The following is a 22,790-nucleotide window of genomic DNA, read 5'->3' as shown; positions in this document are numbered from 1 at the left end:
TTGAGAGTGTATCTGTTGAAGGAACGAAAAATTAATACTTGTTCTCATCCGGTTGAATATCCCCCACGTACCTAAAATGTTACTGGGAAAAATAGCATTAGCTGACCAAAGATCGGCCATACAGTAGTGAGGAACGAACTGTGCAGTTATACGAGAAAGGCCGTGCATGTTTTATCAAATGTACATTAAAAAAATATTAAGTAGGGTTGTTGCATTCCCGGTTTTGTCCAGCCACAGTGTATTTGTGGACCTGGACGAAACAAACGTTAGCTTAAAAAAAAACAAGGCGTTTACGTTATAATTGTTACCGACACACCTGTTATTGGTATGCGATGTTAATTTGCAGCGTGCACCCGTGCAAACTCAACGGGAAAAATTAAAACAATTAAAAAGAGGACACGGTACTAGCAGTTACATCTACGGAACTAGCATCTTAGGCCCTCGGGATGGCTGCTGCACCATCTGCAGCAGGATCAAGCGCCTCTAAAAACAATCCCATTGATTTATATAGTGATCTGAATCCAAACGATGAGGTGAGTGGCATCATCACGTGCATCTTCGCGACATCAAAGAGAGATGCTCATTTTAACTTGTCAACAGATTTTCATTTGCGACTTTGTGTGAGCTAAAATAAAGTAATTCTTTGAGTGTCAGTCTTGGGTTATAAAAGGTACAGTACATTTGAATTTAATAGGTTTTGATCAAGTATTCCTTTCAACATAACACAGCAGCTCCTGTTTTCTGACATGGTCACATATTTAATTATTGGGTTTTAATCAGTTGAGTTAAAATACAAGAACTTTGATTCACTCAATATTAGATGTTAGTATGCAGAGGATATACATCTGTACCCCAACTAGACAATGTATAGCATTAAACGGGTTGTCAGTGGTTTCTTACTTTTAATTTATTTTTGTCTATGTTTAATCTCAGCAAAAATGTAAAAATATTTAAAACTGGAATGGGGAGTATCCATTTCCATGCCACCAGATTTCAGAGGAGGTTCTATCCTTAAGATGTGAGACTACATGCCTTACTTCACCTCAAAAAAAGTTTTGTTTTAATGATTTCATCATACCTTTTTGCATAATGGCTGTTAAATGGATTTTGAAGCTGTGGGAAGGATCCCCCTTCTGTCACCTTTCTAGTTGCTATGGGTGCAAGGAAGCCCCACGATTGATAATTTGTCTCATAATTCTCATGTTTTGTTTACTTATGCTGTGCACATGGAGACAGACAAGACAACAGTGTCTAAAATTGATTTGTTTTTTTTTCTGTCCCTCACAGGATCTGGAAAAAATTGCTGAAGCAAATGAACTTTTTGATGCTGTTCTAACCGGTTCAGTTAATCAAGAGAAAACTTCTACTTGTAATGAGGTGCCAGCTAAAGAAGACAATAAATCAATTGATGAAAAAACACAAAAAGGAGGAAACGCACTGAAGAGACTGTCTTTATATATAGGAAATTTCCCCTGGGTAAGTACCACCCTCTCAGTGTTATAGCCAGAACCGCCAATACAAAAGGTTAAGTATGATCATGCAGGAGTCTATAGATTATGTCAGTCACAAACACATGAACGGCTGCCACGGGTACTTTACCCTGTTAATGTGTGACAGGTTTTTAGAGGTACAGCTGAAGCACAGCAGAGAGGGGGGAGGAGAACTGTATTTAGTTCATTTTTCAAGCAAAGTCTCCCTTTTTCTTAAGGTTACTTCACCAGGAGGGGCCAGAGGAATCTGATTTATTGTTGTTCTTCTTAACAGATTGTCCCGTAATTGCATGGTGACAGTTTCTGCAAACATAACAAAATGTTTTGTTTTTTTTTTATTCGAGATTTTTATTTATAACTACTTTTGCTTTAATGTTGATTATATCTTGTATTTACCCATAGCATATCTGTTGTTTTAATCCAAATAGGCTCACAAAATGCTGTCAACAGAAAAGCTACAAAGAAACAAGTTCTGCATCTGTGCTTTCATGACTATGACAAGTGCACAAAGCACTCAGATTCAAAGAACTAACTGCATCCAGGGACTCGGTTATTTGTTTTAGAATCCTCGTCAGCTGAAGGAGATTTCTGGATCATCTGCTTCACAGAAGATCTCCAGTGGATTGTTTTACTAGTAAAAGGTCTCAAGAGTTGCCTGTAAAGTTTGCAGTTATATAAAACAGAATTTAGATATTTTCAAAGACTTTACAGTAACGCTAGAGAGGTTTGAGAACCTTAAAACCAAGTGAAATATCGGGGGAGCCAATGAGCAAAACATTTGCCAAATTCTCTGGTGTCGCTTTAATGTCTCAACCAGAAACTTGAGGAAACCTGCTTTTTGGATGAGGCTTCTGGCTACATAATAAAGAACATCCTATGTATTGTATATTATAACAACCTATTTCACTTCAAGGCTGCATTACTGGTAGCCCAAGGTTAGACTTAACTAGTTTTTTATTGTAATATATCCTCAAATGTTTTATTCCGCACTACTGCACAAATAAACCTGTTATTGTCTGTAAGTTCTATTTGTGTTTCTGCAACAGTCTTACTAATAATTTAAATCATTCTATCTACCCTCTTGCCCTTTTGTCCGTTATTCCTTTCAAACCTGCCTATTTTTGCAGTGGACATCTGACAAGGACCTTACAAGCATGGCTCAAAGACTGGGTGTGAAGGACATTGTAGAAGTCAGATTTGCTGAAAACAGAGTTAATGGTCAGTCAAGAGGGTGAGTGTTAAAAAGATGGAAAAGTCAAAAAGGTTTCTTGCATAAATGTCACCGTTGTTTCGTAGATGACGTAATGCTGTCAGGTTTACACGTGTTGTGGCTACTTCTCTTCATTACAGCTTTGCAGAAGTGGTGGTAACGTCGGAGGAGTCGTTTAAAGTATTGTTGGAAAAAATACCTCAGTGTCATATCAATGGGGAGAGGATAGACTGTCGCTTCGCCACTCGCCAGAACCTCACTGTTTTTGAGGACATTGCAAATAAACGTAAGAGCACGGCAAGCTTCAGAAAATATGATACATTGTACCACAAACTGTCTGTATGACTGTTATCTTTCATAAAACAATGTGTTCTCCACAGGTATACCTCTCCGCGTTAACTCGGGTGCCAAGGAATCGGATTCTGCAGAAAATATTCCCACATCATTATCATCACAGGAGTCCAGCCTTCCGCCTATACCTCCTCTTTTTCCATCACATCCACTTGCAAACAGCTTTCCCACATCACCCAGCCCTTTTCTTATTCAGCCACCTCCCCTGTTTCCTCACATGCCGCCAGTAATCCCTCCACTCATGCCGAGCCACTTTTTCCCTCCTCCTCCTGTCCATGTGTCTGGCCAACCATCTCCCAGTCTTCACATAAATCCTGCATTCTTTACCGCAAAACAAGACGGGCAAAGCGGCACAACGTATGGCCACCAAAAGTGAGAACACCTGCGGTTTTACTTTGGATACTGAGAGCCATCATGTTGTATTTTTCTCCTAATATGATAAGACAATACTTGGATAAAGTATATAGATGAACCCACAAAAGACAAGGATGAACAAAATGAACCACATCAGTAGAAGATATGTAGCTAAAGCATGTGGAACATACAGTCAGTGCTACAACGAATAAAGATTCTGCTTCTTTTAGGAAACAATTACACCACAGTGTCTGTTGATGGTTAGAAGACTTCTGTCACTCGCTGTTAAAACAATCTCTCCTTTTCTTTGGTCTCAGACAAAGTACAGATGGTGATTTCGAGGAGCTAATGAACCGAAATAAAACTATTGCGAGCAGTGCAATCACCAAAGCTGTGTCTGGAGCAACAGCTGGTAAGTACAACCGATCAGATTCTGAGGTGAAGTAGAAGAACTTAGGAAGCCATGTGGGGAAATTACTTTTCCTGCATGTGACTGACAAATGCGGGGGGTCTAAATTCAATGGTGATACAAGACCCATTCAATCATACAGCTGAAACACTTCTCTGCAGTAGATGTTTCAGTAAGAAGCAAAAGAATTAGGAATAACTAGTTTCTTTTTTATTTAGTTTAGTATGCAAAAATGCATTGGACCTTGCTTGAACAGTACTTTCTACAGAGAACTCCTAGATAGGTGTGTAATTTCCTATTGTCTTAAACGTCTTTTTGGGTTTTCATTTTGAGTGTGAATGTAACAAGAATGACACAAAAGTATATGCAGAATTTCTGACAACCAATTCTTTTAAATGTTTTGTTTATTATTTCATCCGTACAGCAGAAATGGCATTAACTGCCGTGTGATTAATAGAAAGCAGTTCATTTGGGGCCGGTGCATTGTTTTCATTGTAAATGCTGTTTGCAAATTCTAGTACCGTGGCATAACGGAAATGTTGTTGCATAATCTAATCAAAGAGCAACAAATTGCCATTGTTTATCACTGCTTTGTGGCCAATTATGGCGAATCACAACCAATTGATTATTTTATTTCTTTCCTAATATTGTTTTGTGGCTTGAGCCCAAATGGATATAAGTGCTTGGAATGGTTACAGAAATACAGTTTGCTTCTTAAAAATGGCTTTCCGTACCATCTTGTTTTTCTATTTGCTAATTCAGGAGATCTGCGTATGGCCATGGAAACACTATTAACTGCCATTGCCATCATTAAGCAGTCCAGAGTGTATGGAGATGAATGCTGCCAAGCTCTGGTCACCTCTCTCAAAGACTGTTTAGTCTCTATTCAGGGCGACTACGGCTACAGGTGTGTAGATATTACATAATGTGTTGATGCATCAGGATTCTTTTTGTTCTCCCAGAAACGTTGAGAATAAAACAAGCAGTTACTTCATTGTTAGTCTTACTCAAACAAATCCACGTCTTTGCAGCAGTGGCAGTCGTTCTAGAGAAAAAGAAAGGGACCGGGACAGAGGTCGTGAGAGGGAGCGGGAGCGCGACAGAGAGCGAGAGCGCGACAGAGAACGTCATAGAGACCGGGACAGGGATGACTCTCATGGCTGGGAAGGTGCGGGAATGTCTCGAAGACACAGAGAACGTTCCTGGAGTGGAGAGAGGGACAAGGAGCGCTCGCGGGAACGAGAACGGCACAGAGAACACAGAGACCGATACCGCTAACTTGGTAAGCTTGTCATTGATTTAAATAATTTTTCTTAATGTACGCTGTGGTTTGAAATTTTTTTGAATCCATTAGTTTCATTATTTTATATATAACCACATGAAAAGCTGAGTTATGACAGCAAGAAATCACAGGTGTGTTTAATCACAGTAAGGATGGCAGAGTTACACTTGGGTCTGGATCTGCTTGCAGGCTTAGTAAACTAAATCAGTACAGTAATTAAAGTTAGTGACCAACTCCAATACCTACAACATTTGTGTAAAAAAAGCAAAAGGCCATCAACCTCGCCTATCTGAACTCCCGGTCAGATTTGGTATTTATTTGTCCTTAACTGGAACGACTCCCTTGTTTTTATTTGGTACATTCCATCTTTTACCTTGAAAAATGGATGAATTACTTTTTCATCCAACCAAATCCCAAGACTGATTAACTAATGAGACCTCATTAGTGAGTAGAAACTAAGCTGCATTTCACAGATTTTAGTACTTTAAGTGCAAATCTCATCCCATTGGATGAATCATTAATTGGTCTGTGGTATTTCTGATGCTGTTCTGGTGTCTTACTGCTGTATCTCGTCTGCTTTGCCATCTTAGGAATATGAAAATTAAAACCCGTTTGATTTAACAACACTGAGGGAGGGGAAAAAAAAACACTAATTACAGGCTCATGTTCTCAGGACTATTTAAACTCCCAAAATAGTTTGACACATTACAGTAAGTAAAGTTTAGCTCAGTCAAGTTATTTTAGTATGAAGGTCTCGCACCTGTAAAGTCTGCAACCTTTTGTGTCCCCAGACTCATATTGCACCATGTATTCCAAGCCTATCTGTCACAAAGTATCCATCAAAGACACATCAGACTTTTACTATTGACACAACTTACTGTTACAACAGCTGAAGTTGAAGTATTTTGAAGCATTTAAATGTATGGGTGAGTAGTTTTAAAGACAGTTTGCACACATCCTCCCTGGAAGGCTTCTTATATTCGTAGGCTATATGCGGTCTGTATCTTAAGTGTAGGAGTGGTTTTGAGGTGTTTTTTTTTTCTTTTCCCTCTCTAGCCTGGCGGTGACTTTGTGAAGAAAGGAAAAGGGGCATTTTGTTTTTGCACCTCAATGTATTAAAAAGTCAAGAGGAACCTTTGATGAAAACTGAGGAATTGGATCTCAGTCTATGTACGATTTTGCTCTCTGTTATGTCCATAGTAAGACCTTCACTTGTTTTAACAAAGAAAAAAAAAAAAACATCGGGTTGTAGATTTGTTTCTGTGAGATAGATTTAAACACTTGCATGCACAGTAACACCTCTACCTTAAGTAATAGTTTGTTTTCATCACCTTCTTTTGTATCAAATCTACAAATTAAAAAAAAATAATAATAATAAAAAAAACATTCCCTGAAATTACTTTGTTTTTATTGCTCAGATAACATAAATTATACATGTGCCTAATAAGGGAGTTCAAAGTTAATTGCTTGTGTTTTAGTATGTTCTGCTTCAAATACCTGAAATCAAAGTCTTAAAATCTATACTTAAATATTTTGCAACTGTTCAGTCAGATGCTTGAAATGAACACAGGCAATAATATGTATCGCAATGTTTGAAAAACCCTGTTTTACAAAGGTTTCTTCTAAATCTTTATGCATATTTGGTATATATTTAAGTACATTAAAATAATTCATGACAAAGTTAATTTTTGCCTTGATTTCAAGGGCTGCTTTGCTTTACAATGTAAGCTAAAAGGGTAACACTGTGGTGACATGATAAGCCAAAAATGTAGGAAATTGTGTTAATCAACAGATTTATTTAGAAAAAAAAAAGAACGCATCATCGACAGGTGCACAAAATACAAAGTCTTCTCTGCAGTTGGTATTTTTTTTGTCACACAACACAAAAATGTCCACCCCACAAAAGTCCATAAAGTTCTTCAAGTTATTTCTCCAGTGGGGCATAATTCAACAACTTCTCTATAAGATCCACATGAGAAAGAAGCATCCGCCGACAACAGTACCTCTTCAGGCCGAGGGCATCAAGTGCATCACTTAAGAAGGAGAGAGGAATCAATATCAGTTTTAATGCATGATACACTGCTCACCGACTAAGGACATGGAGATTAATGCAGACAACGATGCGGAAACCGCATAAAGGTAACCAGCATCATTTATTCCATCAATGCATTCAGAGCCTGACAACCTGAGATTCTTCCAGGTTTGGTGTGTCGACATGGCAAAAAATGTTACCACGATATAGTTTGTTAATGCTGTTTATTTAAAAAGTATACTAATAATGACTGCAACGAAAAGCAAATGTAGTTAAACTTGCAAACAGTTGATTAACCAAAGTCAAGTGACACCATAAAAAGATTAAAATAAAACTACATATGTAAAGCTAAAATCTGAAACTGTGATGTCAAATTCTAAATAAAGTATTTTTTTATGGGCTAGTGATTAAACTGGTGAGGTTTCCCGTCATGGCGTTTCACCAACCGACAACAACGTTGGTACATTGTATTGATCTGTAGTCTCTGAACTTTTTTGTCAACTACTACGACACTTTGGTAAGATAACGCGATTACGCTCATTTGCTTCTACTTTTCTTCTCAGTTTCCTCAGACTGATGGTCTTCTTAAAAAATAGCAACCAGTTTAGAGACGTTTTGCCGCCAACTAGTAGACTGGAAGGTTCAGAAGGAAAAAACACTCAAAACGTCTCATACGGATTACTGAGATCGACTTAAACTTAATCGCCGTCTAATTTTGCGATCGTTTTTACCCCCGGCCGTACTTATAACAACTGCTTAATCAAAGATATATTATGCCTAGAAGTACTTTAAGTGACATGGATGGGAAACTGACACAACAGCTGGTTATCATCTTACCCCTCAGTATATTCGGCTTGAAGTAGACCGAGGTACGCCTCCCATTTGTTACCCACGATCTTCCCACAAGTGAAGCACCTCACAGGGATAATCATTGTTAATACCTGGAGACAGAAACACGTTAACATCAATATCTAAATGCAAGCTGGAGTTGTGCTGCAGTTTCTTTCGAAATAAATTATTTATTTACACATTGATACATTTAGCAATAATGCGAACTCTAAAACCTTGGCACGTTAACGTAAATTCCATGCTGTGACTGAGGTAAGAATGCTAACACGGCGTTGTTTTGCTAACGTCCCATCTACGTCCCAGTGAGACGCAATAATTAACAATTAAAATAAATGTAAAGCGTAAACGTTTCTATACATTTGAGCGCCCATGAGATACTTTATTCCGTGTCACTCATTCAAATAATAAGTTACGATATAAGTATGTTAGTTTAAGGTTATTACAGTAACTTAAGCACTGCAGCTAACACATTGTTAGCTAACATTAACTGCTAGCAACGTGCTACCACGACTCGCGTGGTCACAAAGTTAATTATTTTTCATTTAATATACAGTCTATAATGTTAGGTATTGTTTACTCACTGTTGCCTATGTGGTTTGTCAAACAATTAAACCCCTTAATTTTTCGGGGAGACCAATTCTAACGAGGTGATGATCGTTTCCTTCGTTCTCTCGCCAGAGCCACAACTTCCGGTAGGAATCCACCAATATAAAAGCGTTTAGATAATAATGTAATGTACAAAATATCAAATTTTCCCTTTAAAACGTAATACATTTGATTGGTATTGCAAAAAAATGTCGCTTCAAAAATGACCATAAAGTTAAATCGTCTGTTCACTAAAACAAGCCTGAAGTAAAGTGCCATAATCAATTAAACCACATTGAGGACAGAAAGAACAGAGTAGTGCCCCCTGAGTATTACACATTAACCAATATTTTGCCTAACACAAATACTTTCAAGCATGCTGAATGAATTAATATTAAGATACTGCATTGACAGTTAATGGGGTTATTTGAAATCATAAGCGATGTTGCCTTGAGCAGATAAACAAAAAAATTTTAATCTATGATACAATTATACCTAAATTAATTTGACAGTGGATAATTAATTGCCTTTCTCTCAATGTTTTTTATTTGGAATGGCCCTTTCTCGAAACTGTTTATTTTAAATGATTATAAAAAGTTATTGTCATTAAGCAATATATGAACTTTGCTCTGCTTTTATCTTCCATTGTCAAAAATGTAAATGGGAATAATAACATGTTGATATAAATCACTGAGTACAGAAAGTAAAAGAAAGACTTAGAAGGGCAGAAATTAAAAGATAAAAGGTAATTAAACTGGGTGCTCTTACATAGGACTAAAAAAAAGTATTGTTTTTATAATATTTTCAGATGGTCCAAAATAATCTCACAAGTTCTCACGAATGATCAGTTTAACTGAAAGACAGCTTATCTATTATTAAAAAAAAAACTCATATAGCTGAAGCTCTGTCATTAAACGTGCAGTTGTTATGAAAGACATGAAAGATTCACAGGGGCTGGTTCACTGCCTTTAATAAGGTTGGATCTCAAACTCCTTTTTTACATTTAGACATTTGGGAGCAGGGGGGAGGGTGCAAAAGGAAGATATGTTAAAATATATAAAAATATATATCATATCCATCATTATCATTACAGTCACCATGATAAATATCGGCATTATCACTGGCATCGTGTAACATCACCATCATTGCCATCAGTAACATCATACATCATTACATCATCTATGTAATTTAACTTGCTACAGCACATGTGCTAAATGAGGAGTCCTACCTGAATTATTGCATTTATACGCTGTTGAAATTATGAAAATAGGAATTTTCTTCTTTTTTTTTTTTCTTTTTTTTCTTTTTTTTTTAGTACACTGTATTGTACAATGTAAGGTGAAATTTGTTTTGGTGTTGGCATACTGTCTTTTGGATATGTCAGGGGTGTTGACTAATGAATGTGGCATGTTCAAACAATATTTTTGGTCAGAACTGTGTTAGATTTTATACATACCCTCATGGCAAAAACCAAGTGATGTGAGTGTCAGAAAGGCCATTCTGTTATCTACCCTTATAACATGGACAACTTTATGACTTTTACAATACACATTGAAAATATAGAGTGCAGCTGTACAGGTGAGTGTGTGCAGCAATGAAACTAACAGATTCCCCCCCCTTTGAATTAATCATGTGCATTTACACTTTCATGGTGTTAGAAAAGGATGCTCTCCTTACATTGTTTGTTCATTTTGAAAATATAAGAGGAGCAGGGTGAGGACAGAGACAACTCCCATTTTTTTGGCAGCAGGCTCTAAACCTGATACACTAATGGCTCTACATTCTGGTACAGCTTAGCATTCACTGTAACTAGCAAGACTGTTGGTGTTTATTAGACATGAAAGGCTACTTATTTCTGATATTTGACAGTAAAATAGATATCTTTCTTATCCTACATCAAAACACAAGTTCACCAATACGCTCTGCTCGTTAGAGTGCACCATAAATGTCCAACAATCACTTGTATATCATTCCTCAACCACTGCATGCTTTTATCTTCTGTAAAAATTCAGTTTTTGGTTGTACTGCCCCATTTTGTATTTTTTTTTTTATATTCAAATGTTCCGGCTCTTTTTTCTTGTATTAAGCAAAAACTAAAATAATTGAATCCCCTTTAATGACCCCGTTGGATAAAGTTGACCCCATAATTGCTGAAATCTGGTAAGACTGAAATAATTATTCCATTTTATGGTATTAATGACACCCCAGAAACAGCCCAAGTACACAGGCCTATTTCTTGATGATGAAACTGAACCAGGTCCATATATTGTCCAAAAAGTCAGGTCACCACACTTGGTCATGTAGACTTGGTACATAATGGTGTTAAACGCAGCTTAACGTTCCCTTTTTCAAGTCAAACTGGCTGAAATACACGTAGCCAAATCTGGCAACCGTCACTGGGCCGGAGCTTGCTCTCCAAAAGTCAGCCTCTGTAGTGTAGAGTGTAAAGCACCTACATTTAACCTTAGCAGGTCTGAATTAGCTGGCTGCTGTACCTGGATGGACATTTCTTTAGCCAAAATATGTGCAATATATCACAGTGCATAAACCCAAATGTTCTTTTACCAACTCTTTCAATTGTATTATTCTGAAGTAAAATAAAGCCGAGAACTCTAATAGCCAAAGAACAGTATGAGTACAGTGAATGCAGTTTTCCATGATCTTCAAGCAAAATGAACCAAGCTCATTTCCGGTGCAATAATGCACAAATATTGCATCATTATTTCAATATTTGTGCAAACTGGATTAAACAAGATAGAGCAGCTAAAGCAGATAAAGCTATCTTTAGAGAGTTTTAGGCCCTCAAGCTCAATAATACAATGAGTTGTTTTTTCTTCTTTTTTTTTAGGAAATAGATAAATACATTTCATATGCAGTATTATAGCAACTTCATGCATATACTATGTATAAATATGCTCCATACACAGCTTGATTAAAACTTGAATGGGTTGATTCACTACAAGTGAGAGCAGGCCAAAAAAAACTAAACAAAAAAAGCACAGTGTCTTCCCATCCCCCATCTGCACCAGAATAGTCTGTGAACCAGTCAGCAATAACTCTTTAAATCATCAACCAATAAATACTCTAATTAATTCAGTAATTGGGTTTTAATTTCTCCTTGCCAGCAGCAACACTCCCACCAAGATGGCTCCGGCAGCAATAACAACCCCACCAATCAGAAAGGGTTTCAGGTGTTCCAGAGAGTCTGTGCCGGAGGCCGCAGCCTCGTCACCTGCTGCTGCTGCTGCTGCTGATTCAGCTTCTGCTGCTCCATCCTGGACGGGAGGGGGATTCTCAGGCTCGGGGGCTGCAGGGGCAGGGTCAGCCTTGCGTGGGGCTGCTGGCTCCTTCTTCTCTACTTTGGAAGCTGCCTTGGGCGCTGGAGCCCCGGACTTAGGCTTGGCTTCCATGGACTCAGGGACAGAGGTGTGGTCTGATCAGGAGTCTTTATAAGGCCAGCTCTGTGCTGCTTCACTGAGGAAAAACAGCAAACAGACACAGACAGATTATCCCTCTAAATTAGGCTCAGGCATCAGGTTATCTGCTCTGCAGAGTATAGAGACTGTCATTTGAATGAGGCCATGATCCATGATACCCAAATATTAAAAGAACAGCCATGAAGCAATAGGGCCTTAAATGTGACCTTGGAAAAAGATGACATTGATGGGTGCCCTCCAGTGCTCACAAGGGACAGGGAAGTGTTTAATTTGGTCACAGCTGCTATGACATAACCACCCACTGAAGAAGTTATTTCACAGCAGCTTCCTATGTTAAGATTTTTCATGGGACAATCTGCTAGTTCAGTAATGGAGGCAAAGAGAAAGGTGCTGCTACTGATGCTGCTGCTGCTGCTACAGAGCTTATTTAGTTCAATCTTTATTTCTTTGACCCCAGCAAGTGCCAAGTCTGGATATAAAAACATGAAAATGAAATCTCTTTCTCTATCTTGCGCTCTCACTGTAAAAACGGCATGAGTCATATGTGCTATAAACTGACACCAAGATGGAGGAGAGAAAGCGAATGGGGCACAGAAAGTCAGTGAAAAGGCAAACGAGGAAAATGGATAATAAAAATAAAAATGATTCAGCTCAAAGTGAATGCATTATAGCAGCTTGAATAGTACAAAATGTAGGCTGGGAGGATCTTTTTACAAAAACATCTACTAAATGTTGCTGTGATGTGATAAAAGAAAATGTGCGTACTACATACCTTTTTATTGCAGCTCTGTAAAGACTGGAAAAATAACAGATGGAGGAGGAGGCAGGGCCGTCTCTGGAAGTTAGAATGTCCTTAATACAGGAAAATGAGAGACAGCGGAGAGATGGAGGACACTGAAAGCTGGAGGGAGGGGAATGAGAGGGAGAGGGAGAGGGGGAGAGACTGGGATGTACCATCTGATGTTCAAAATAGGGGGAATCTGTTCTTTGTTTTTTTTATTCTTCTTAAGGTTTTTTTTTTACAGCTAAAATTAACATTATTTCTATGAAACAAAGTCAACATTCTGCAGCCATTAGATATAATACTTCACTCCTCAGATGATGTAAAAATATTTAGATTTTTTTTTTGCAGGTTCTAGAAAATGTTTGGTAAAAAGCTTAATGTGTTGGCTCTCAACATGGGATTTTAAAATGCAACAGTTTTTGTGGCTTTGACATTGTCTGATGGTTTTAATATCTCCATATCAGTGGTAGTTTGAATATGAATTAAAACCATTTCTATACATAAGCTCTAATGCAGCAGGATCAGAACGACAGGGTTGCAAACAAACAGGACAGCATAGGCTACAACAGCCATGTTTATTCATGGATGTAAACACTCTTTAAATTACAGCTGATAATCAAAGCTGAAGGCTCATATCTTCACTGTTCATATTGCCTTCTGTTGGTAAACATCCCATCAAGAGCAACTTGTATTTCTAATGTATAGCCTTTAACTGTCTAAATAGTTTCGTGGCATCAACATGAATACTATTTAGAACACTATGCAGCTTTGAATTTATTTTCAGATAAATGTCTGCTTGATAAAGCCCTGAAGTCAACAGGCTCTGTGACGGAAAGCATGGCACCAGTACTTGGTTGGACGCCCTAAAGAGGTTTTGCTCATTCATACTTCTCGCGTTTTTATTACAGACAATGACAAAGTTTTCACTTTTTTTTCTTCCCATGTAGAGGACTGTTGATTTTAATGACGCGATCCCGATTCACGCCCTTTTTTACGTGGATCCAGAGAACATATATTATGTCAAGATAGTTACGGGTAAAGTAAAGGGTTATCGGTCCGATGCGGGTTGTCACACGAAAAAGGAAATGACTCAAAAACTTGTTCGAGAATCAAACCAAGAAGGCCCCATAGCCTTTTACGAAAGTTTTTCAATGACTAAATAAACACAGATTTGAAATTGTCCATTTATAGAGACATCGGATGAGCATATTTTAAAGTGACGTATGACGAGCGACGTTCAATATACAGGCTAAATGTTTGAATATTTTCATGGGTCAGACATTTCTCATACTGTGAGACATTAAAGATATTTAGAGCTATAATTATCCGCACAAGTTGGGTGTAACACACCACACCCGCTGTGATCCACAGAGAACACAAACGTTTTCTTTTTATTATTATTATTTGCACATTTTACTCTACTCTTTAAAGGATAGCAGTTAGCAGTAGGTCTGATTCAGGGAAGAAGTATGTAACATTCGGATAAATAACTCAAATAAATAAAAAGACAATACAAATATTGTCAGGAACTCTTTAAGGTTTTGTTAAAGCTATCGAATTTGTGACTAAATATTCAATCAAATTCAGTTCAAGACTTTATCACAGGCTTAAGGTCCAGGATTTGGGGAAAAAACACATAACGATAACTAACACAAAAACACTCACAGAAAAATGTAGAATTAAGTCACCCACAAGGAGACAGTCGTATCAATGTCTACACCACTGGGGTTGGTATCGGTTAGTACTGAATCGTACATTAGAATAGCTCCAAATTCCATTGCATATGCATTCCATTTCTTAAGAGTCTTAAAAGTGTCGACTCCAGCAGCTACAGACATTTGACCTGCCCTGCACCACCTTGGTCTCTTCAATAATAATCTCATGGCATCATTTTCGGCTACCTGAAGTGTCTGCAGACTAGCTTTTCTATAGTATGACGACAATGAACGTACAATGTGCCCTAAACAAAGACACATTTATCCTGTCTCTACATGTACTAAACTTGCGCAGGAGAGTGTTTGCGTGTGCACGCACTAATATGAACTGGTGGGTTGGCAGTGATTATAATTTCACGGTGTGTTAAAACATTTATACAGTGACGATTGAATCTTAAGTGTTTGGGTCACTGAATTTGACTGTACTCCGGCTGTGTCTGCATCGCAGTGTCCTCAATGTGGTAACAAGCCTTGCTGTAAACACTGATTTACGCGTGCGCAACACGACATGCTGGGTTCGGGAAGACTTTTTCGCACACGTATCTTAACGTCGTTTTTAAACAAACAACCCTTTCGGAAGTGACAGCTTTCTCAGGCTTTCACATAGTCCAACAGACATTCAGAGTTCAGGATCCCCCTTCATGGGTCTTTCTGGGTGACATCACGAAGGGGAGGGCATCATCTTAAAAAAAACACTGCTCTCTTTGAACCTATTCCGATTCCCTGGTAATGATTTTCACAAACCACCGGTGGCGCCCTTCCTCCGCAGGAATCTCAAAGTGTCCACAGCCTTCCATTTACAAAAAAAAATAATAAATAAAAAATACGAGTCAGGTGTCCGTAGTACGGCATTTACGCAGCTTTGCGCGGAAGGGAATAGCCAATTCGTACGTGTTTTTCGGGGGGGGGGATGTCCCAGGGGATGGGCTAGATTCTCGGGAAAAATGCTCCTTTCGTTTAGCTGCTTTAGCTGTTGTTCGTGTCGGGATTCGGGAGTTGGCCGGCTGATGGCACACGCAGGCCACTGACTACACCGTATAACCTGAATAACTCGTCTTGGTCGTATTACACTGGAGAGTGCTATGTCTTGTGGATAATAGTGATCATGTCAAGATCCGAAGGAAGGACGCGGAGATGATCCACACACCGCGGAGAACCACCAGCCGACGACGTGTTGCCTTTACGCGGAGAACCGAACTGCCAGTTCCGAGCAGCTTGAAAACGGCACAGTAATTAATTTCGCTCCTGATGGTATGTGTCAGGTATACCTGTCACCCGGCAGATAACCAAGCAGACTCCAGGGCTTTGGTGTGCCGGAGTCCATTCATATTTCTGTTGTAATGACGTGTGCGCGGTTATTTTCATTCTATCGGTGAGAGATTTGAGAATTCATCCGTCCGAGCCGGAGCCGGAGTCTGAGGGAGAGGGGCTGAGGTGGGTCGACAGTCTGAAGGATATGGGAAAGAGAGCGGGACCGATGCAGTGGGTTTTGGCAAGGCAACGTCAAAATACAGGTGAGCAGCAGCTACCTGAGGAGGATACCGATTGTTGTATTGGCTGCAGTTCTGTACACACGCAGGGCAGCGAGCCCGCCCCGGCAGGGGCAGCGTGACCCGGCTTTCAAATCCATGTTTCACAGCTGTTTGAGGCACATTTCTTTGGCAGGTTTTCACTTCACTAGGCCCGCAGGATGCCACCTTAGGCAGCTGCCCTGATTACACGAGAATGGGCAATATTTGACGCTGATAGACATTTGGATTCACACGTTATGGTGCTGTTGCATACATTTACACCCAGGACTGCAGAAACCCGAATGAATCGAGTGATTATTATTGTTTATTTAGCCATCATTTTCTAAACATTTTGCCGGAGACAGTGTCACAATAATGGCAGGTGGCAAGAACACAAAAGTGATATGAGAAGTTCTTCAGAACCCCCAAACTATTCAGTTAAAGAAAGTAAGATGAGATCAATGCATTACCTTTAGTGGAGGCTTAATATTTTGGGATTTTTTTGGTTTGTTTGTTTAGCAACTAGAGGACTTAAAGTCAAGTCAACACATTATTTTTAAATTATAATTGGTTTGATTTGGACTGTATCTTTCAAGTTCCTTGAGATGACATTTGTTGTGACTTGGAACTATGTAAATACAACTGAAATGAATTGAATGATCCAGTCTTTCTGCTTTTGGTTCAGCTGGAGGCTTGATGGCATGCTTCTCTATTAATGGTGACAGTAATGGGGAATATCACACTTGTTTATCGTTCACAGGGAATAATTCACCAGACAGTTACATTTCTCTTCCAGCTATTGTCATTGTGTTAATGCCTCTCGAAAAATAAATGTCCAGTTAAGCCTCCATACATCCAGCTGATTCTATGCAAGCTACATTCACTGATGTCATATGAGAGATTTAACATGGTTTAGCACAATTAAAACTGGGTTGCAGTTGTATTTTAGATGTGGAAGACATTCTTTCTCTTGAAATGGCTTTTCTAAGATCATGTGAGTGAAAGTATGCAAAAAAACAAAAATGCAGGCAAGCCAAGTCCAGTAATGGGAGGCTGCATCAGTACAGTATAATCTCTTGATTCTTTGGTATACGTGTAGGTTTTGATCCCAGTAGAAGCATAGTGTCTCCTGACAGATGTGTCTTCTCTTTCTTTGCCCTGTCAGTTTGTGTGAGAGTTTCACATATGTCACATCTATTGATGCAAAGAAACTGCTCCCTTCCCTTGACCAGTGATTTACTAATTTAATCTGATTTGACATGACCCAGCGCTGATGTTTTGGTCTTCACCAGCAACCGAAGAAATGCGCTGTTTTTGAGCGAAGCAGCAGTGGAAATGGTTTTGTGATCTGATATGCAACAGGATCATTGATGAGTTCAATTCAATCGGCTGAAGAAAGTGACGCTCGTGTCTCACATTTGTCCCCAAGACTTAGGACGACAGTTTTAAATGGGTTAGAATTAAGATTGGAGCGATGCAGTTGTATCTGTCTTTCACTGTCAAAATCAAGTGCCTTTCTTTCCCCTCTGCTTTACATTTTTTTAAATGTTTGGCTTTGACATAGATATGTTTTTTTGTTGTGTGCATAATTGCAAACCCATGTTGTTATATTTCTGCTTTTTTAAAATCAAACACTATGTAAAAAACAAGTGTTTAATGTTTAAGTTTTGTAGAAGAGCAATGCTTACACGTGATGATATTGCTGAATGTGATGAGGGCAAAAATGAAATGTAATGCATTTTTAGCTGAAGTTTTGTTTGGAAACTTTAAATCATCTGAATCTGCAAGTCAGCTACAAAAAAAAAGGCTAGGCCCAATATCAATTCTTCCTCTTGGCCTTAGCTTAACTGCCCCTCTATTTTGCAGAGTTGTCCATTTTCATTTGGTTATCAGGGTCAGGATTGGTCATCTAGCCATTCAACTGGCCCCATACCCCCCTATGCATCATGATCAACATGTTTATTTACCAAACAGTATCTTTAATAAGGGTGTTTGTATTGACCTATAACCCCTCGTTATATACAGCGCGTACAGTGTTCTGTGTGTTGTGGAGGTGCAGATATTGCAGAATGGAATTGGCACAATTTAGGCTTTTCTTAATCGTATAGGATGATAAATCACAAAAAAAAGTGATGATATGCGTGAGCCTGCATTTATGATCGTTTTCCAGGCAGGTGTATGTATGTATGTGTGTGTCTCTCTGACAGATTTGCCTGTGTTGCAAAATTGATAAACTGCAGAAATAAATGGACAACTGTTCCATGTAAGTGTGTGAAAAATATTAGTATAATGTGCCACAGAAAAATTCATTACCCTGCTGAAAATCTGTGGATGCAGTGGAGTGTTGCATGGCCAACGTTGCTTCAGTTCTTGTTAGTATTTGACGAGATACAATCACAAACAGATCTGTATATGCTTTGTGGGCATCGAGCCACAGACAGGTTGGCAGACTACATACATTACCTCTTCATCACACACACACACACACACACACACTAATCACTTCTACACAAAAACACATATGCAGTCTGCGGTGCACATACTATCACATCAACTGAAAGAAGAGAAAATGGAGTGGGAAGAGGTGAAAGGGATTGAGTGGGTGGCTGAGGGAGAAAAAGATGGAGAAAGAGGCAGAGGGAGAGTAGGAGTGAGTGGCACATGGCTTTCAGGCTAAAAAAAGATGAGCAGCACGAAACCAAAACCAGAATCTGGATTAGCTAGATAAGGAAAAGGAGGGGGAAACGGGAAGGCTCGAGGAGAAAATGTAGGTTTCCTCTGCACCGAAAATGGTGCAGATGCACACGCTCACTTTCATGCTCATAAATGTCCTCTTAAATATGAATACTGAATGAGTGTGTGGGTAGGAGAGAGCATGAAGATGGGAAGAAGGAAGATGAGAAAGAAAGAAGGTGAGATGGAGATAGGAGACAGTGAGATTCTTTAGGATGGACACAAAACTGCTGTAGTGTGACACAATAGGGAGGGATGGCATAATTAGAGCCAGCAGCAGCTTAGCCAGTGATGTGACAAATGCCGGAGAGATTCTTGATCTGAGCAGAGTGTAACTCTGACCCAGGCAGAAAAGAGACAGACTGGAGCAGATGGATGTATGGCACCGAGCAGAGGAGCAGAGTCACACTGTCATGCCAGCCCAGCATAACTTCATCATTTTCTCTAGACAGTCTTAGTAGCCTGTCTCTCCATGATTGGGCCCAAAACCTTAAAACATGCCAAGCCATGTTCAGCCTGCCTTCGCTGTCTCAGTCATTGCTTTCGATTGATTATGACAATATAACAAGCTCCTTGCAGAACAGGGAAGATCCTGTATATGTCTATCCGGGTGTGTACTCTTCTCCAATAATAGCTCACCAGCTAATGGTGCAAAAGTTCAATAACAAGCCCAGCCTTATCACGTGACTACTGACATGAGTCAGGCCTTGTCCAGCAATACAATTATGGCTTAACCCCACAGTATATGCTTGCAAATTGTTGTATAAAATCAAAACAAACGCTCTCTGCTATTCTTGAAGATGTACATGTGCAATTCAAAATCACTACATGAATATTCACACCGCATGGATCAGCACAATCCTTACTCCAGAAACTCAAATTATGTCAATGCTGGATGAATCCAAGATGTATTCGGATCCTCAGGTGAAAGCTGGGATCTGCTTTGTTGGCCACACCTAAGCGAACAGATTCTCCACTTCCCTCCACCATCTCACACATAGCTGTTGTTTTCCATGCTGACATGTAAAGGTATGAAGAGCAGCATTGGTACGACAGGTCTAAACACGCAATGAAATAATGGCTGATGTGTTTCACCCAATCTGTTTTAAAGTTAGCAGATGTGTTGCAGGGAATTTAACTGACATAATGTGACATTTTATTTATATTTGAGTGTGCAACAGTACAACATACCAAGCTCGGATCTGGCGTGCAAAGGCCTTTTTTTCCCCCCCTGGAACAGGCATTTCACCACTTGGGATACAGATTTAGCAAAATATTTTTGTACTCAAAGTCTGTATTTAGTTTTTGACTATTGCACAAATCTCATTTTTTGATAAATAACCATTCAAACCTAGTGCGAGTTTTCTTCCACTTGTGTCAACATTCTTTACAAAGCGAAAGTGGAGCAATCTTTTCTACACTCATTGCTTCACAAGCACAGCTTCCCATAGTCTGCTTACCTGCAGAAAACAACTGTTCACACCACTATTTACCCCATTTAAGTCTGAGAGCCTGCTGTTCGTGGCTGTCCAATGGGTTTCACACCAATGAAAGAAATGTCTATGTATGTATCAGCAAACCACTTTTATGCCCAGTGTATTTTCTCTTTTTTTTGGTGAAAATTAGTCTGCTCTTCCTTTTGGGACAACGTTTTCTTTTTTTCATTTCATTTAAGGAAGTTATTGTGAACATTTTAAAACATTTTGCTTACACGCAAACATGAAAATGATACTTACTGCAGTAAGACTGTAACTGACTGAAATCTGAAAGTTTGATAATGAAATTTAGCAGCCCTACTTTTACATTTTTTTCTTTATCTTACTTGTTTGAAGGCAAAGCAAATTCTTGAGGGGAAAAAGAAGGCACAATTTAGGCTGGTTACAAACTGTATAGGTGTGAAATGTTGCTGTACCATTCACCACCTATAACACCAGGGAACAGCATTAGTCTGCTATGATAGTGGATTAATATCTGTTTGTTTTCAAACCAGTTTGCCACACCCACTCTGATCTGTAGTGTTTGGATATGGTTGCAGGACAAACTTTTCTGCTTCTTATCTTAATTACAGCAGTAGTAGATGGAGAGGACATACAGGTAGAAAAATGTGATGAGAGTTTGTATGCCTCTGCTTTGCCTGATGCTGCTGTTACTGCAGCAGACTCAGAGTAAGATGGAAAAATGTGATACTGACACACCAGCTGCTGGTCGCCTCATATCAACCTGCTCTCTGCAAAACAAGAAATATGTAGCTGTGCTGGCTTCTGATTCGGGTCCAGTGTCTTTGGCTTCCTCAGTAGTGTGATCTACTGATATACTGACAGCAATCTTTGTAGTTATTTGAGCTGTGAGACCAGGTGAGTTCAAACCTTTTTAGCAATGATGCATTGTGTATTTACTGCTTGTATGGACAAAAAAAAAAAACCACCGGAGTTTTTGAGCACGTAATGGCCCTGTGTTAGTGGAAGTAAGATTATAGGGGATTTAGGTAAGTTATTGCTTGCGGAAAATATGTATCAGAAAATTCACAGGCGGTCATCCTCTCTAAAACATCTCAGATGCAGTGCTGCATACCTATGCCTTGTTTGTCTACGTCAAAGACAAAGCCATTATGATGAACAGGGAGCCCTGTCATTGTTTTGACATCATTGTCGTTGCATCACGTGGGTCAAGGCCTGACACACAGTAGTACACTGTGTGTGTAGGACAAAAGCATTGCTCACATGCAGGAATATATCATAGTCTCTCCACAAAACACATGTCATTTGAGTGCAGATGGAGTCACTCGCTCAGGATGAGATTCAACAGTTTGGATGAGTCATGCCTCATGCAAAATGCATATCATAGCAGTGTCAAGAACAGCAGTTCAGGCTGTAGTTGTCTGTGTAGAGGAGTTGCCTTAAAGGTCAGTTTTAGGACATTTAGATGCTCTTTTGATCACAGACTGCGAACACAATGGGTCACGTTCCTGCCTTGAGTGCGCTAATGGAGTGTATTAACTGCTTGAGTAGATTTGGAAGTACAAACTGAAATTTAAACACGTTAATAACTGATAACATAAGGGAGTTTCACTATTATTCCCATTGCATCAGTAATGGACTGGTTTGGTATTTGCTTTAATCCTGATTGTACGTTATTAAAGACAAAAACATAAGAAATATGATGAATTATATGTGCAGGAGAGATTTAATCGGTGCGTACAGTAATGTAGAAAATGTGTTTTGATAGTAGTATTTGGAAATGGGCTGTTTTGACTAATGGAATGTATGAGGACTTGCGTCACCAAGTGCAGCAATATCCTATGTTGATACACTTAAGAAAATTCTCAGAGGTCAGTGCGTGGTTTAAAAGTTAGAATAACTGGTCACAGACTGCACTTTTATGTGAGAGATCTTGCCCATTACTGCTCACAAAATTGAGCACTTGATACTCTTAAAACATTTTTCTTTCTGTGTGGTTAAGTGTTATGCAATTGATTTAATTTTTTTTTTTTTTACAGAAAAGTGTTGCATGACACTAAGGAAAAGGAACCTATTCTATTCTTCCTGAAAATAAACCTGACCCACACAATATCTATACACAAAGTAAAGTCACTTGACTTTGTAAGATGTTGATGAGACGTTGTGCTGCTCTATGGTCTGAAGTGCTTTCTTTGACTTGTTTTTTAGAGACAATTAGTTTTAGAACTCACAATCAGAACCATGGTACATACTGACTGTAGACCATGCCTTTTGTGATGTGGAAATAAACCAGAAGTGGCATTCAGGAGTCCACCTAAAATTAATTACTGTATGTGTATGTGTTTGTCTCGTTTGTCTCTATGTGGCCCTGTGATGGACTGGCGACCTGTCCAGGGTGTACCCTGCCTTTCGCCCAATGACTGCTGGGATAGGCTCCAGCCCACCCGCTACCCGATTAACGGACTGTCGGTATAGAAAATGGATGTGTAGATATACCGTTTTAACTCCTTTTACTGTTTTACTGTTCTTTTTTAAAAAAAAATTTTAACCACAATTTGGCTCAAGCCATGACACAGTCAAGTGTAGCTCAG

General features: G+C 39.1%; 3 protein-coding genes and 1 long non-coding RNA gene across 7 annotated transcripts in view; 2 read left to right on the top strand and 2 right to left on the bottom strand.

The window, feature by feature from the left end:
- The first annotated feature begins 63 nt into the window (after positions 1-63).
- On the top strand, positions 64-6,480 carry LOC140301963 (cleavage and polyadenylation specificity factor subunit 7-like). 3 transcript variants are annotated; one of them, XM_072380678.1, is made up of 9 exons: positions 65-533; positions 1,288-1,476; positions 2,618-2,721; positions 2,841-2,986; positions 3,081-3,423; positions 3,723-3,817; positions 4,577-4,721; positions 4,849-5,096; positions 6,153-6,480. In XM_072380678.1, the coding sequence occupies exons 1-8, from the start codon at positions 447-449 to the stop codon at positions 5,090-5,092; spliced, it is 1,353 nt and encodes a 450-aa protein (XP_072236779.1). In that variant the 5' UTR covers positions 65-446; the 3' UTR covers positions 5,093-5,096; positions 6,153-6,480. The 3 variants fall into 3 exon arrangements, with proteins under 3 accessions (XP_072236780.1, XP_072236779.1, XP_072236778.1); XM_072380677.1 differs by having other exon boundaries at positions 4,846-5,096; positions 6,153-6,479; XM_072380679.1 differs by lacking the exon at positions 4,577-4,721 and having other exon boundaries at positions 64-533.
- A 392-nt stretch (positions 6,481-6,872) lies between these two features.
- polr2l (RNA polymerase II, I and III subunit L) lies at positions 6,873-8,683 on the bottom strand. Its single transcript, XM_072380684.1, has 3 exons — positions 8,559-8,683; positions 7,966-8,069; positions 6,873-7,129 (listed from the first exon to the last, which is right to left on the bottom strand). The coding sequence occupies exons 2-3, from the start codon at positions 8,058-8,060 to the stop codon at positions 7,021-7,023; spliced, it is 204 nt and encodes a 67-aa protein (XP_072236785.1). The 5' UTR covers positions 8,061-8,069; positions 8,559-8,683; the 3' UTR covers positions 6,873-7,020.
- An 831-nt stretch (positions 8,684-9,514) lies between these two features.
- LOC140301959 (uncharacterized) lies at positions 9,515-12,998 on the bottom strand. Its single transcript, XR_011914939.1, has 2 exons — positions 12,772-12,998; positions 9,515-12,036 (listed from the first exon to the last, which is right to left on the bottom strand). It is a non-coding gene; the product is annotated as an uncharacterized lncRNA (long non-coding RNA).
- Positions 12,999-15,253: 2,255 nt separating this feature from the next.
- Positions 15,254-22,790, top strand: part of dagla (diacylglycerol lipase, alpha) — a 37,453-nt gene continuing 29,916 nt past the window's right edge. The window contains exons 1-2 of one of the 2 annotated variants that reach the window (XM_072380668.1): positions 15,254-15,749; positions 15,878-16,012. The gene's annotated coding sequence lies outside the window, so the exon portion shown is untranslated. Of the gene's footprint in view, positions 16,013-22,790 lie in introns of both variants that reach the window. The other variant, XM_072380669.1, reaches the window with a different exon arrangement.

The sequence above is a fragment of the Leuresthes tenuis genome, unplaced genomic scaffold (genome assembly GCF_036924035.1).
Source record: "Leuresthes tenuis unplaced genomic scaffold, fLeuTen1.0.hap1 SCAF_2, whole genome shotgun sequence".
Lineage (NCBI taxonomy): Eukaryota > Metazoa > Chordata > Actinopteri > Atheriniformes > Atherinopsidae > Leuresthes > Leuresthes tenuis.
The sequence above is the reverse complement of the archived record's forward strand: the minus strand, read 5'-3'. Positions and strand labels throughout refer to the sequence as shown.